Source organism: Erpetoichthys calabaricus, chromosome 2 (assembly GCF_900747795.2).
Source record: "Erpetoichthys calabaricus chromosome 2, fErpCal1.3, whole genome shotgun sequence".
Lineage (NCBI taxonomy): Eukaryota > Metazoa > Chordata > Cladistia > Polypteriformes > Polypteridae > Erpetoichthys > Erpetoichthys calabaricus.
Genome location: NC_041395.2, coordinates 92,976,213 through 92,990,901, shown reverse-complemented (window position 1 = coordinate 92,990,901; position 14,689 = coordinate 92,976,213). Strand labels below are relative to the sequence as shown.

At 35.3% G+C, this 14,689-nt stretch overlaps 2 protein-coding genes across 2 annotated transcripts in view; both read right to left on the bottom strand.

Moving 5' to 3' along the window:
• The window catches only part of LOC114646124 (tetratricopeptide repeat protein 24-like), a 57,187-nt gene extending 51,596 nt beyond the window's left edge, over window positions 1–5,591 (bottom strand). Inside the window, exons 1-2 of the mRNA XM_028794128.2 lie at window positions 5,432–5,591; window positions 4,056–4,326 (exon numbers count right to left, since the gene is read on the bottom strand). Coding sequence (XP_028649961.2) covers window positions 4,056–4,298 — 243 coding nt within the window. The 5' untranslated portion in view covers window positions 4,299–4,326; window positions 5,432–5,591. The remainder of the gene's footprint in view (window positions 1–4,055; window positions 4,327–5,431) is intronic.
• A 2,244-nt stretch (window positions 5,592–7,835) lies between these two features.
• iqgap3 (IQ motif containing GTPase activating protein 3) overlaps window positions 7,836–14,689 on the bottom strand; it is a 101,815-nt gene continuing 94,961 nt past the window's right edge. The window contains exons 34-38 of the mRNA XM_028794127.2: window positions 13,153–13,365; window positions 12,755–12,921; window positions 12,087–12,209; window positions 11,449–11,560; window positions 7,836–10,186 (exon numbers count right to left, since the gene is read on the bottom strand). Of these exons, the coding sequence (XP_028649960.1) occupies window positions 10,076–10,186; window positions 11,449–11,560; window positions 12,087–12,209; window positions 12,755–12,921; window positions 13,153–13,365 (726 nt within the window). The 3' untranslated portion in view covers window positions 7,836–10,075. The remainder of the gene's footprint in view (window positions 10,187–11,448; window positions 11,561–12,086; window positions 12,210–12,754; window positions 12,922–13,152; window positions 13,366–14,689) is intronic.

Below are 14,689 nucleotides of genomic sequence, written 5' to 3'. Positions count from 1 at the left end.
TTTCTACAAGTGATCAGTGACTACAAATTCAAATCCACAGTCAGATTAAACACTTTTTACTGCAGGTTTCAGAGGCATTCTGCCACCACTTAGGTCCCTATTTCTGACCTCTGGAATAATACAAACGTGAATTTCCAATATCCCTGCATGAATTTCAAAGATTCTGTCAATGACTCACTTTAGTTTGCTTACTGTGCCAAAAGGTAAGTTGAACATGCAGTAAAAATATCTTTCCACTTTATCTTGTAGAATTTAGAATGCACAGGTATTTACGACAGGATCCTGCTAATGGATTCTAGATCAGCATACCATACAATCATACCAGAGGTTCTCCATGGCAAAACTCCTCAGTACAAACTTGAACTACTGGAATATGGGGTAAACTGAAAGATGCATTCTTTCTCCTTTCCTCCCTCTATACCATCTGTAAAACTACTGCAAATTGCTAAGGACACTGCCCTGACTGACCTAATCACAAATGTGACCAAGGTGCCATATTGGATAAACATGGATTAGCTAGCTAGTCAGGTATCTGTCCTACATAAACATTCTGGAACTTAGTTGTCTGAAAACAGGGGAGATGGTTGTGGATTTCAATATGAAAATGTTTGGGAATCCATCTCAGAGTACTGGGGTGTTTTCTGAACAACGATTTTTAGTGAAGCAGTATTTAGTTGTATGAAATTAAATGAAATGTGAAAAACTGGTTGTGCCAAAATTTGGGTTCCCTTGTAATTTTGCTGATTCGAATGCATGTAACTGGTCAATACTGATTACTTGCAACACCAAATTGGTTGGATTAGCTCGTTAAGCCTTGAACTTCATAGACAGGTGTGTCCAATCATGAGAAAAGGTATTTAAGGTGGTCAATTGCAAGTTGTGCTTCCCTTTGACTCTCCTCTGAAGAGTGACAGCATGGGATCCTCAAAGCAACTCTCAAAAGATCTGAAAACAAAGATTGTTCAGTATCATGGTTTAGGGGAAGGCTACAAAAAGCTATCTCAGAGGTTTAAACTGTCAGTTTCAACTGTAAAGAATGAAATCAGGAAATGGAAGGCCACAGGCACAGTTGCTCTTAAACCCAGGTCTGGCAGGCCAAAAAAAATACAGGAGCAGCATATGCGCAGGATTGTGAGAATGGTTACAGACAACCCACAGATCATCTCCAAAGACCTGCAAGAACATCTTGCTGCAGATGGTGTATCTGTACATCGTTCTACAGTTCAGCACAATTTGCACAAAGAACATCTGTATGGCAGGGTGATGAGAAAGAAGTCCTTTCTGCACTCATGCCACAAACAGAGTCGCTTGTTGTATGCAAATGCTCATTTAGACAAGCCAGATTCATTTTGGAACAAAATGCTTTGGACTGATGAGACAAAAATTGAGTTATTTGGTCATAAAAAAAAGCACTTTGCATGGTGGAAGAAGAACACCGCATTCCAAGAAAAACACCTGCTACCTACTGTCAATTTTGGTGGAGGTTCCATCATGCTGTGGGGCTGTGTGGCTAATTCAGGGACTGGTGCCCTTGTTAAAGTTGAGGGTCAGATGAATTCAACCCAATATCAACAAATTCTTCAGGATAATGTTCACGCATCAGTCACAAAGCTGAAGTTACGCAGGGGTTGGATATTCCAACAAGACAATGACCCAAAACACAGTTTGAAATCTACAAAGGCATTCATGCAGAGGGAGAAGTACAATGTTCTGGAATGGCTGTCACAGTCTCCTGACTTGAATTTCATCGAATGTCTATGGGATGATTTGAAGCAGGCTGTCCATGCTTGGCAGGCATCAAATTGAACTGAACTGGAGAGATTTTGTATGGAAGAATGGTCAAAAATACCTCCATCCAGAATCCAGACACTCATCAAAGGCTATTGGAGGCGTCTAGAGGCTGTTATATTTGCAAAAGGAGGCTCAACTTAGTATTGATGTAATATCTCTGTTAGGGGGCCCAAATTTATGCACCTGTCTAATTTTGTTATGATGCATATTGCATATTTTCTGTTAATCCAATAAACTTAATGTCACTTCTGAAATACTACTGTTTCCATAAGGCATGTCATATATTAAAAGGAAGTTGCTACTTTGAAAGCTCAGCCAATGATAAACAAAAGAATTAAGAGGGGTTCCCAAACTTTTTCATATGACTGTACACCTCCCCTTCTTTCACAAGTAGCTATAAATGAATCAATGTCAACTGAGTGAAATCATTTAAATTCCTGTGTGCCAGTACCACTCTCTTTCAGTACTGGAATGAAAACATAACCTCTCTCATGAAAGGCTAAAATGCCTGTCATTTTTACCCTCTACAAAACATAATGTATAATGTATTAATGGAGAGTGCCGGAGAAAAAAAAAAAAACAAAGTCTGCAGGAGTTCTGAGGCCACAAGACCACCCAGCCCCCACTGATCAGGAAATGAATGGGCAATATAACAAAAGACCACATTCATCTGATAAGCATCTCTTTCAGTTGTTATTATATCAAAACATTATAGTTCACTCAAAACAAAAACGGCCTCGGACGTCAATAGTTTTTCTACGGCAGTCTGGTCAGTCACACCTTTAGACTTACCTGTGTGTCCCTCATATCTCTAATCTCCCAAATCCAACCTAATTTAACTTTTCTTATAAAGATGTATAGAGCAAAGGACATAAACATTTTTCTATACACTGTAAATACTGATTTACATTTTAATTGTATACTGTGCACTACATTATCTGCTGTTGTATATAATTTCATATCAGATATGGTATAATGTACTGCCTGTTTAATTACAACCATCCATCTATCGTCCAACCCGCTATATCCTAACACAGGGTCACGGGGGTCTGCTGGAGCCAATCCTGGCCAGCACAGGGTGCAAGGCAGGAACAAATCCCCGGGCAGGGTGCCAGCCCACCGCAGGGCACCCACACACCAAGCACACACTAGGGACAATTTAGGATTGCCAATGCACCTAACCTGCATGTCTTTGGATGGTGGGAGGAAACCGGAGCACCCGGAGAAAACCCACAAAGACACAGGGAGAACATGCAAACTCCACACAGGGAGGACCCGGGAAGCGAACCTAGGTCTCCTAACTGCGATGCAGCAGCGCTACCACTGCGCCACCATGCTGTCTGTTTTATTACATTGTTAATTTATAATACCAACACAAAAAGCTTTGAAACTTTGTTGCTTGACATGAACCTTTCTATTTTTGTTTCTATTCACTCATTAATACTGACAAAATAAAAATAAAATCCTTTCTTCAGACTTTTTTCTAAAGCCATTTACTCCTAATTGGGGTTGTGGAGAGCAACAAATGAGTCTGACACTAATACAACTATTTAATACAAATCTAACAAATATCATCCACATTCTTCTGTTTTCTCCCAGTCATTCTTCCATAAATCCATTTCCTGCATGTGTGTCACAAATGCAAGGATACATACATCATATTCCACCTGGTAGTTTAAGAGCCCCACAACTGGCCTTGTTTATGAAGACAAAGTTATTAATGTTTCTGAAATGCATGGCTGTCATTTTCGTGTTTGGCATTAGCTTGCAAACAGTGCTGTCAAGACAGACTAGTGCACCTTTGGAAACTGTCCTTATGATTGTAAACCAAAAAAAAAAAAGTCATTACTGTAATAGTGGCTCTTTGTTTCATTGATGATGACAAATAAAATGAACATTCTGTATAACCTAGCTGCTGGGTAGGCAAGTGTGTTGACTTTATTTTTTCTGTGTTTCTGTTTTCAGTCACCATCCAAACAAATGCTGCCAGATCAACTGATGACTACCACATCGTGAATACATGCTTAACTGTGCCCTACGATGGCCTTTTGTTCCATATACACAGATAGTTCTTTCTTTGTGTTCATTACTGCTAGCACATGTTTTTGGGCAGTAAATCCATTTTCTGCAAAATTAGCTGAGAAAGAAGATGGAAAAATGGTTGCGATTATGGGTCAGAAATTCTGTTGGTGTCATGCCTATGGCATTGAGATAAGAGACAACAGGTTAACAAATGGCTATGGGTAATATATTCAGTTTGTTACCTCCAGGGATGTTAAAAACGCCTTTTTAAATTTGGCCAGCGCCTCAGTTCTGTTTCCCTGCAGCAAAGCCTCATGACCAGCAGCGGTCAGCGCCTCAATTTCAGTTTGCATCTGCAGAGCTTGGTTTGCTGAACTACCCATCTTCCTCTCCTCTGTCATTTTCTTCTTCTTCTTCTTACTGCGGTATGGTTGGCATTCATACTGCAGGCTGGTAGTGGGCAGCCGCACAGCCTCAAAAGCCATCACTCTTAGAAGCAGCCCTACATTAAGTCTGCAGTAGAAACAAGAAAACATTAGAAGTGATACAGTGTAAAAAGAGAAGAGCATTCAGACTATTATTGGAGATGTCTTTGAACAGAATGTGCAAAAGGCACAGTCACATCTACTATATGTTGCATATTTGTCAGAGTTAAGTGAACAAAACCTGGCTTTACTGGTCAAAGCTACTGTACATATCCTACAATTCATAAAACCTGACACTAAGCACAACGGATCTTCTCTCTAAGTCTATGGAATTTCAGGATTTTCACACCTTTGGATAAAGACAAATCTTATTTTTTTCCCTTAACATTTACTGAAATAGCTAACGATAAAAACTTCATGCACATGGGTCAACATAGTCGACCTTTGACAGCAAACTATTTCTTGTTTCTGTTTTTATTTGCTTATTTGACTAGGCTGCCATGCCATAAATGTCTGATTGATGGATCTAGTAGTCACCCAGCTTGTGTAGCTTCACAACTATGCAAGGCAGTCTGAGCTGGTATCAGTATATCAAATGAAAGACTGAAAAATAAGATTTGGACACTCATATGACATCCAATGAAGAAAGCCCATAAATAAAAAACAGTTTATGAGAGAAGGAAAGGTTCAGTTAGACTCACATGATGGTGAGCTAACAAAATGCATATCATGCTGTAAGGCAATATTATTATTATTTTTTTTTATGTTCCATAAATCAATTTCTTGTTTAACATGCGGTTACATATTTCTAGGTGTTTCAATGTTTCCAGAATGCTTTAGGAATGTTACAATCAAGCACAAATAAAGTGAAAATAAATTAATTCAGTTTTAAAGTCCAAAATAGAGACAAACATATTAAAAGTAAATTATTTTTATAAATCTACAATCTGTTGGCACTAGTGTGGCAATAATAAATCCTGCGGGCAGTATTTGTGCGCTCAGTCCATGAATACACATCGTAGTGTACACAGCTCAAGAATGACTACTGGACTTAACATTTGGCCACACAGCATTACAACTACTACTCTAATAACGCACATTTTTAGAACTAACTATTTAGCTCGGTTTTGCCTAAATCGTGATACTGGACTAAAGTCCACGAAAGATGAGACTAGAGGGAAAAGCCAGCTTACCTGCCGTGTGCCCGTCAGTCGCTCACTGTCTGCGGGTTTGGTTTCCAGGACCCGTTCTCACGCGCCGCTTCACTTACGTATAAATATTGCGTGATGGACTGACTACCAGTCAATAGTGACGGCCACAGCTCATCCTTTGTTTTCTTGCTGTGCAAACGTCGCTGTGGCAACGCCGCACAGACAAGGCTGCCCAATGAAAAAAGTGACAGTGTTTTGAGCCAATTAAAAGCAAAAGCTCGGCCCACTTGTTTAGAATACCAGATGTCATTCTTTTAGAGTGCTCGCTCACGTTCTTTTGGGTTTGAATGTTATTTGAGGCAGGAGATGCTGCGACTTAAATGCAAACAAAATACTTCTTTGATTTAGTCTGGTAGCGTTTCAGTCTGACAGTAACTGCGATTTAGTTTTCTTTAAAACCTACATGTTTATAAATTGATGTTCAGTAATCTATTAATACATCTAATATTCCGGAAAAGTTTGGAGGTAAAAGTAAAATTAACCGCCAGTTCTCAGCAACTCTAAACTCGCATAGCATGTGTTCTGCGATACCCTGGCACCAGTTTTCGGATATGTACAGGTGGGTAGCGGCCAACACCCCGCGACTATATAAAATGTAACATACTTTCTTTTCCTGTTAAATACTGCCTTAAACACGGTCCTGTCCAGAACTGGCACACCTTGCACTGATTTCTGGCGAGAAAATATCTGTTCTCGTAATTAATAAGACAGTACAGGCTCAGTAAATTGACGTGATGCGATTTAGAGGGTGGGTAGCACAGCAACTATAGTTTGATTCTCAGTGTTGACACATCAGAAGGAGGGTACTATATGGTCTGCATAAGCTTCCCATGAAGACTCTGTTATAAACGGCAAAGCGAATATATCACTTAACAGTTTCTCAAGTTTTTAATACTGTATACAGTACGCACATTATAGTTGGAGCTTGAACGTGTAAGCCTGAGGCCCCTGTAAGGTACTGGAGCTCCTAGAATTGGTTTATGCTTTGGGAGGTCAACTCCGATCCAGGAAAGCCACAGTGGATACAGATTTTCATTCCAGCTATTTTCTTAATTTGTGACAAGTTTTTGCTAATTAACTTAATTTAATTTATATGCAATTTAAGACTCGGTCCCTTTAAATCAGGGCTGAGTAATGTCCGGCCTGGAGGGCGGCAATGGCTTCAATTTTTTGTTCCAACCTAGCTGCTTCATGAGAAATCATTCATTGCTGATGAAGCACTTATTGCTCAAGTGACATTGTTCTGCTTCAATTTAGTTGTCTCACTTGTTAAGATTTTGAACCCTTAATTGGTTATTTTAGTCATAAACAGCCATGTTTATTGTTTTAACTGCTACTTATTAGCAATAAGATGCAAATGACAAAGGAACAACCAGTTCTACATCTAGCTTGTCTCCATTTCCACCCGTTTATTCATCATTCACGGTTTGATTTAATTGTTAGAAGGAAACTGAAGTGAATATGAAGAGCTGAAAATTACTCATTTATCTCACACATCAAATCATTTGGATGATGCATGTACCAATAGGAAGGAAAAAAAAATATCTATGATTTAAGAATGAACTTACATGGGACGGGCTTTTAATTAAGCAACTGGGATGGAACAAAAAACTGCAGCCATTGCAGCTCTCCAGGATTGGAGTTGCCCACCCCGGTGTGCCCCACATTCAAGTGCTGCTAGGATATGCTGGCTTCCATTACTATAACATTGAATTAAATATTTGTACAAATGGGATGGAAGTATTGGACATCTTTTTGGAAAATTTGTATATTTTCTCTAGGTTGCTGGTGGAATCATAACATTATGTCAAGTAAAAGTACGAGTCTGATATAACTAATAACTGGATACATTGCATAAAGAATCATGGATCTTGCTTCCAGATTAATCACTGTTTAATACCTCTTTTTCATAACATCTTTGGATATTTCTCAATATTCTCTTGGCAAATAGAGGTTAATCAGTGATGGGCATGAAATTCCTATGTACAGGATTTGATTTTCTGTATAATTTGGGTTTGTATTAAACCCCAGTCTGGCCACCCTCAAAAAAAGCAAGGCATAGAAGTAAATAGAGAGGTACTTAGCAGCCACTTGTTTAAAAAAGTGGCTTTAACTTCATTCCTTTCAACAAAAACCTAGAACTGCAGGTTAGCATGAGAGTGTCTTTCTTAATGATCTCAAGGGGTGATTATGTTATCCTGTGCTTTTAGCTATTATTTCATACTTTTATTTAGAAGATTTTTGCCCTCATAATACAAGGTCTACACCCTTATTATAACTGATGGCAATATTCACTATAACCCAAAGAAAAAAAAATATCCAAGTGAAAATTTTCAGGGACAAAGACTAAACAGTTTTTCCAATAAAAAATGCAAAGAAACACATATTGGATCGAAACAGATTTTATTAAATGTCTGTTACTACACAGCTGCAATTTTTCAAAAAATGCATTTAAACATACAGTGTATAAAGTTTTGAAAATAGTTTGGTTAAAATTACAATTTCATAGCAGCACATAAATTGCAACAATACATTGAAAAAATCATACATATTTCAATGAAATAAAATGTTAGATCTAAAAACCTGTTTAAAACATGAATCTTAATAGGCATTTTAAACATTTTTGGTTTAAAAACCAATATATACTGTATTGTGAACTGGTATTAATGAAATCGTTTTCAAATAATGTGGAAAATTGTGTGTATGCTCCATACTGAAACTTGTAATAATTATCCTTTTTAACCAAGGAAACAAGTGATTCTTGAAATTTTTCTGAAAGCATCAGTAGCAAAAGTAGTGTTTCAGAAGTTTAGAACAAAACACAGACAAAAGGATCATAAGGTATGCAATGAAAACATCTAGAGATAAATGAAAATTTGAATCACAAAAAAGTAGAAAAATAAAAACAAGCAGCATTACAATTATAAAAAAAATGGTCACTTACAAGGATAAAATATTTTTGTATTAATGTTTTATATAAGTGATTGTCTACCACTAAGACAAGCAGTAACATTTACATACAGTATGTAATAAATATGCAAACATTTAAGCAAAAAAGACAATGGAAAATAGTTGATTGCAGGTATCTTTTGAGGACAGCATAGTGTTATAAAATAATTAAAAAATTAAAGCCATTCAGTTTTTTCCCCCAGTATGGAGTATAGTGTGTATGTGTTAATGAAATACTGATTTGTTTATATACATTCTATAAACTGTGTATTTTAAATATTATATATGTACACACACACACACACACACACACACACACACGGATATAGCACAGGTCTGTTACTGAAACTTTCTCACAGATCAAGCTGACAAGCATGCATTTGTTCTGTATTTTTTTTTAATTCCGAATTTAATATGAAGTATGTGTTGGCAATGTTAAGTGCACTGTTTGTTGCCAGTTGGTTTTGGATCTACAAAATCTTAACTCCAAAAAATGTACTGGTATTGGAAAATTGCACCAAGTGGTTAACTTGATATACAAGTTAATGTATAGTTAAAAACTGAGAAATTACTTAGCCTAACAATTATCAAACACTGAACAAGAGCAAAATGTTGAAACTAAACAGAACAACTGCAACAAGGAGATTATTCTGTAGAAAAAAATACTTTCATTTATCATTTATCAAAAAAGACAGCTTAAATGGCAAACTAATCAAGTCATAAAGACATAACAATGCCATTACAAATATAGCTATATATCACTTAAGGAAAAATGAACACAACAAATGCTTTACATCAAAGAAATATACTGTGAATTATTTTCAAGTAATTTATTCACGAGTATAATAATTAATAAATAACGACAAAAATGTGAAATAAGCAACATGTTATCCTTTATACAGCAGTGTATGTGTTGCATGTGGTGAGAAAAGAGACTCAAAAGGAGGTGGTACAGGAATGATAAGTTCCATCGCTTCTAAACAAAGTACTCTTAAATTAAGGAGCTGACATGAAATTAAACATTTTGTTAATACATGAATATTACAGTGAGGAAATGGTTATTATATTCTATTGAAAAGTGTTGTCTCTCTGTAGTTTAAGCATAGTACTAGTACCAAAACATACTAAGTAAACTGATTTATTAATTGGTAGAAGATGAAGGCCTAGGCAATAGATTCTACTTAAAGCCTGACTAATAAGAAATTGTAACAATTTAGCCCTGTAAAATGAAAATATTGTAGGTATATTTAAATAGTAATGTTAACATTCAGCTGTAATCTGATGCAACACTTAATTCCTAGGCTTACAAGCACACTTGCTTGCTGGAAAAGAACTGCAAGGGCAGGCTTGTCCTGAAAAATAAATTACTGAATGAATCTGTAATCATTCATCCAACAGGTTACCGAAGACCTCACTTGTCATATTGCATATTATAAAAATACTTAAGTATTTTCAATAAAAAAATAAACCATACTTTAAAGACTGGATAGATTTAATAAACCATCCAAAGAAGCATAGATGTGTGTCATTTTCAGGGTAGTGTAATTTTAAATCACATCATTAAATCCTAAATTGTAAAAACAGCCTCACTAGCAATCTTTTCATTCTCTGTTGCATAAAACATTTAATTGTGGTGTGACTTGTTGGGTGTAAAATTCTAAGAGCCATTTTGGCAATTCACTTTTTGAAAAACTTCTTATTTAACAGAAAGATGAGAAGGTTAACGTTGACTTTTGCCTTGAGCATTTTCATTACTGCCACACCCTCATATTGTAACTGTAGCAGATCCTAATAACAAAACACAAAAAAGTTAATATACACCTTGGCAACTGACATATTATCAAAAATGCTTAACATTGCAGAAATACTGTAAGTACATTTTCTACAGAAGCATGAAACATGTTTTTTTTAAAATGAGTTTATTTCCCCCATTGTCATTTTAAGAGGACTTTTTATAAATTTTCAAAAAAACCAAAAGGCATCTATTATGATTTTGCATAGTACATTTTTGTCAACATTACCATGATGCTCTTTCAAATAATTATTCAAATTGAAAATATTTGCATGGGTATTTACTGTACTTGTACCACTAAAACATAATGTCTAATGAAATATTTAAATACAATGTGCTGTACTATTTACTTTCTAGCTTATTACACACAATAAAAGACCATCCTCAACATTTGATATATGTATAGATATACTTAACATTTAGTTGGAAACACTATTTGGTAACATTTATCTTATATTATACAGAACCTAAACAATGTTTACTAGTTTTGCACACAATGTTTTCAGGGTGACAGTAATGTGAGTTGCTATGGCATCCACCCAAATGGAATATCTGGTAGTACTATTGTACATTTTTTTTTTTTTTTTACCAACATTTGCAGATGTACACCGGATAAAATATGTATGATATCAAATTATACTGATCAACACTCTGAACAATTGGCAGATAATACATTTATTTAATGAGAAATTGATTCAGCTATATAGGTCCTGCTATTACCACAGACAAATTGCATTAGGTTTTTAAAACATATCTGTTTTCCTCACACCTGTGCCAGTGAACTGTTGTTCTCCAACTCCAGCTCTGAGCTCATGGAGCAACCTATGATAATTTATTCTGCACTCACCCCACAAAATGCCATTTGCCTCCAGAAAATGCAGTGCTAAAGCAGACAGAGGCAGCACTGCATCTCTTTGGGTGCTTTCTATACCCTTATTTCAAGAAGGTCCCATTTCTCTCTCCCTATACTGCATGGTATAATAAGAAGAGCAATAATGGTGCATGGACAGTCCAGACTCCAATATAATATAATAAAATATAAAACTAAACAAAGCTATTTTTAACAGGCAAAACTCAAGGCATAATTAGTTGCATTATATGAAAAACAATTGCAGGTGCCCAACGTGAGCGGTTAGCTTTCTTTTAAAATATACTGTTGGCTGTATACATATATTTCTTTAATGGCCATTTGCACAAACATCTAAAGCAACCATATTTAATACTTTTCCAGTTTTGGTGGCACATTATCACAACATACCTGATACCGCAATGGAAACTTCTCCATATCTACACCCATGAAACGTGCTTTAACTTGGAAAGTTCCCACTTCTTCCTCACAACGAACAATATCAAATATGACGTTCCGAAACCTGGCATGAGCAAAATTTATTAAAGAGCAGCTTTAAAGGTTTTTTTTTTTTTTAATCAGTTTAACAATTGAAATTAAGCTTTTAGACAAAAAAAACACATACTTTCATTCCACACTATACATTTAATTACATTTTATACTGTTGGGTACAAAGTGTTATATGAGGATATTCTTATTTTTCTATTAATGGAATACTTAATCCAAAATTGTTATTTTTTTCCTTTGAAATGTGAATTTTTTTTATGGATGTTTTGACATTTTTGTTGTTAAGCATTAGCCCCATTTAACTCCTTTATAGGAAGAATCCTGCTATCTCCAGTCTCCATGAAAACCTTAATTAAAACACTTTTCCTTTGTCATCACTACAAACAATATGAAAGTATCAAATAACGCAATTATGATTTTTAGCTGGAAAATTCCATTAAGTGCATACTATTTTTGATCATATTAATAAAATGTTCATCATAATAAAAAAGTTAGCACTGTTTTTTTTCCATTGTGTACAGCAGGTTTGAAAATTCACTTACTGACTAACAGGCAGGTCCTCAACCTCCAGGAGCACCCCTTTCTCATGGAGCCGAGCAGCAGTGTAACTTAATATTGGCCGTTTCTCTTTCTTTCCTTTGCCATTTGCTACTTTGTTATTGAGTCTGGAGAACAGTGAGAGTGTTTCTGAGCAACAATATTTTTAAGTACAGAATTTAACAGATGAAACAAGAAGAGATTTATTATGACTCAAACAACAGACAGAAGGTGGTAATTTGGAAAATAACTGAGCAGTAGTTTACTCTTTGATAATTAATCTTCAAAACCTTTTTCAATTGTTTATACATTTCTCCGCTTTATTCCAATAGGCCATATGACACTTGTGGAAGCTACAAAGTCATCAAATCAGCAATTGTTCTTTTTTTTAATTTAATTTAATTTATTTGGACACAAAACACAACTCAATTGGACAAACAGGAAAAATACATAATTCATAAACAATCCAAAAAGTATTCCATGTTATAACCCATCACAAAAATTAGTAAATTTTTCTATAAATCAGACTAGGTGATTAGAATTGCCATTAAAGTTCATATTGGTACAAGTTTAAAAAATAAATACAGTACCTGTACTGAATTTTGGTTCATCGTTCTAGTGTAGCTGGTTCACCAGTAGTAACAACTACCTTCTTACGTAATAAATAACTTACTTTTCTTTGCTGGTCAAGTTATCTAGGCATGTCTTAATGTATTGATTGTAGTAATCAATCTGCTCTCCATAAAATGCACTCTTTGCATGCAAACTCTGCAAAGTCTGTCTCAGCTTCACCAGTTCAGCTTGTCTACGCTGTCTATATCTCCGTTGGTTTCGAATATCCTGGGAAGAAGGTAAAACTTCTAGTAAGAATTTATAAGCCTTAGTTATGTAAAGAAAAAAAAAGATAAACAAGTGCAAAATAGATCATTTATATTTCAGAAAAAAAAAATTCTCTCACCGTTAGAAATCATTATTTCTACTAATGTACGTCTGTTAACATCAAGCTGCAGGGGTGAAATCGCTCAATACTGACTAATGATTGTTTTTTTTTTTTTTTTAAAAAAAAGTTACCTTTGAAATGTCATTGAGCAATTGTGTGTATTTTGTGTGTGAATCTAATACACCCAATGCTTCCAGCTTGCGGACATTACGGAGGATCTTTCTTTTTTTCTCTTCCATGGATAAGTTGCTATCAGCTATGATGGACTGATTGCGTTTCAACTTCTCAGGACTTCTGGCATCTTGTAAAGCTCTTATCTGCATTATTCGAAAGTGTTCAGCCTCCTGTATTATGACAAAGGCAAGTATACCCAAGAATGTATTTTAATATCCAGTTTACAAACCACTAAAATATATAGATGGTATAAATAAAGCACTACCAAAATAAGGGGAAATGTAGCTTTTACAAAAGCTCTAGCACTATGTAAATATTATAACAAACCACAATAGCAAAATTTCCCACTCAGACACACACACAAAATTACAAAACAGAAGAAAACACTTCTCTTATTATTAGCCAGGTAAGAGCAGTCATAGTGAGGCATTTTAAAGGAATATTGGTGTATGTGTGAAAGAGCACCAGAAAGATTTCTTGACACCCCTCTGCAGAATAATTCATTGGTTAAAAGTACTGAATGGTAGTGTTTTATAGGGAAGACATGCAGCATTGCTCATAATGGCCATCAGTTTTGTCGTCTTTGTCTCCTCTACTACTACTACTTCTGGCAGATCAAGAGTGTGTCCCATAAGTGAGCCTACCTTCTTGATTTGTTGGGCCTCCCCTAAATGATGTTACTGGCACACAGCACAGAGTTATTAAACACACACACTGGCTATCACAGAACTATAGAACATGTAAAGGATGTCACAGCCCACATTAAATGAATGTAGTCCACTAATAAAAAAGTCTGCACTACCTTTTCTAAAACAGTTGCTAAATTAACAGAATCTTTGTTAAACTACAGCTCAGATCAACAGATATATTAAAATTCACTGTTTATTTTCTGGGCAAATGTCACCTTTTCATTAATTTGCAGTATAAAAGAATGTGGGTGAGCATCTTTAATTTTAAAATACTAAATTATCCAAGTATAGCCAAACCTGACTTTTTTCAAACTTTTTTTCTTTTTAATTCCTGCAGTTTATCATTATAGGTCATAGCTCACAAGCATACAATAAGCGTACTAGCATTTCTCTGGACTTTCTCTAATGCCTTTCTATCCACTTTTTATAGCTATCTACTGTTTTTCATGAATTGTATTTCCTACTTTTAGAACCCATTGTTTAATTATATCTAATATTTTTATGTCCTGTATGTAAAACCATAAATTTATTTACATTAAACTTAGAAATACTTTATTCCAGCGTATCCACTTAGTGTAATGTATTTAACTGGCTGACTCATTTTGTAGATGCCATTTTATCTACATCATTTACACAAACTGAAAAGAACAGTTTCCTCAGAACTGATCCTTGAGAATCTAATTTTTAACATTATCTATTTCAAAGTTAACTTGCAGCATGAAATGCTGCTTTCTGTACATCCTAGTGAACATTAGGCTTTGAATGATCATTTACTGTGTTATTCAGTAGTCAATATAATACTGTA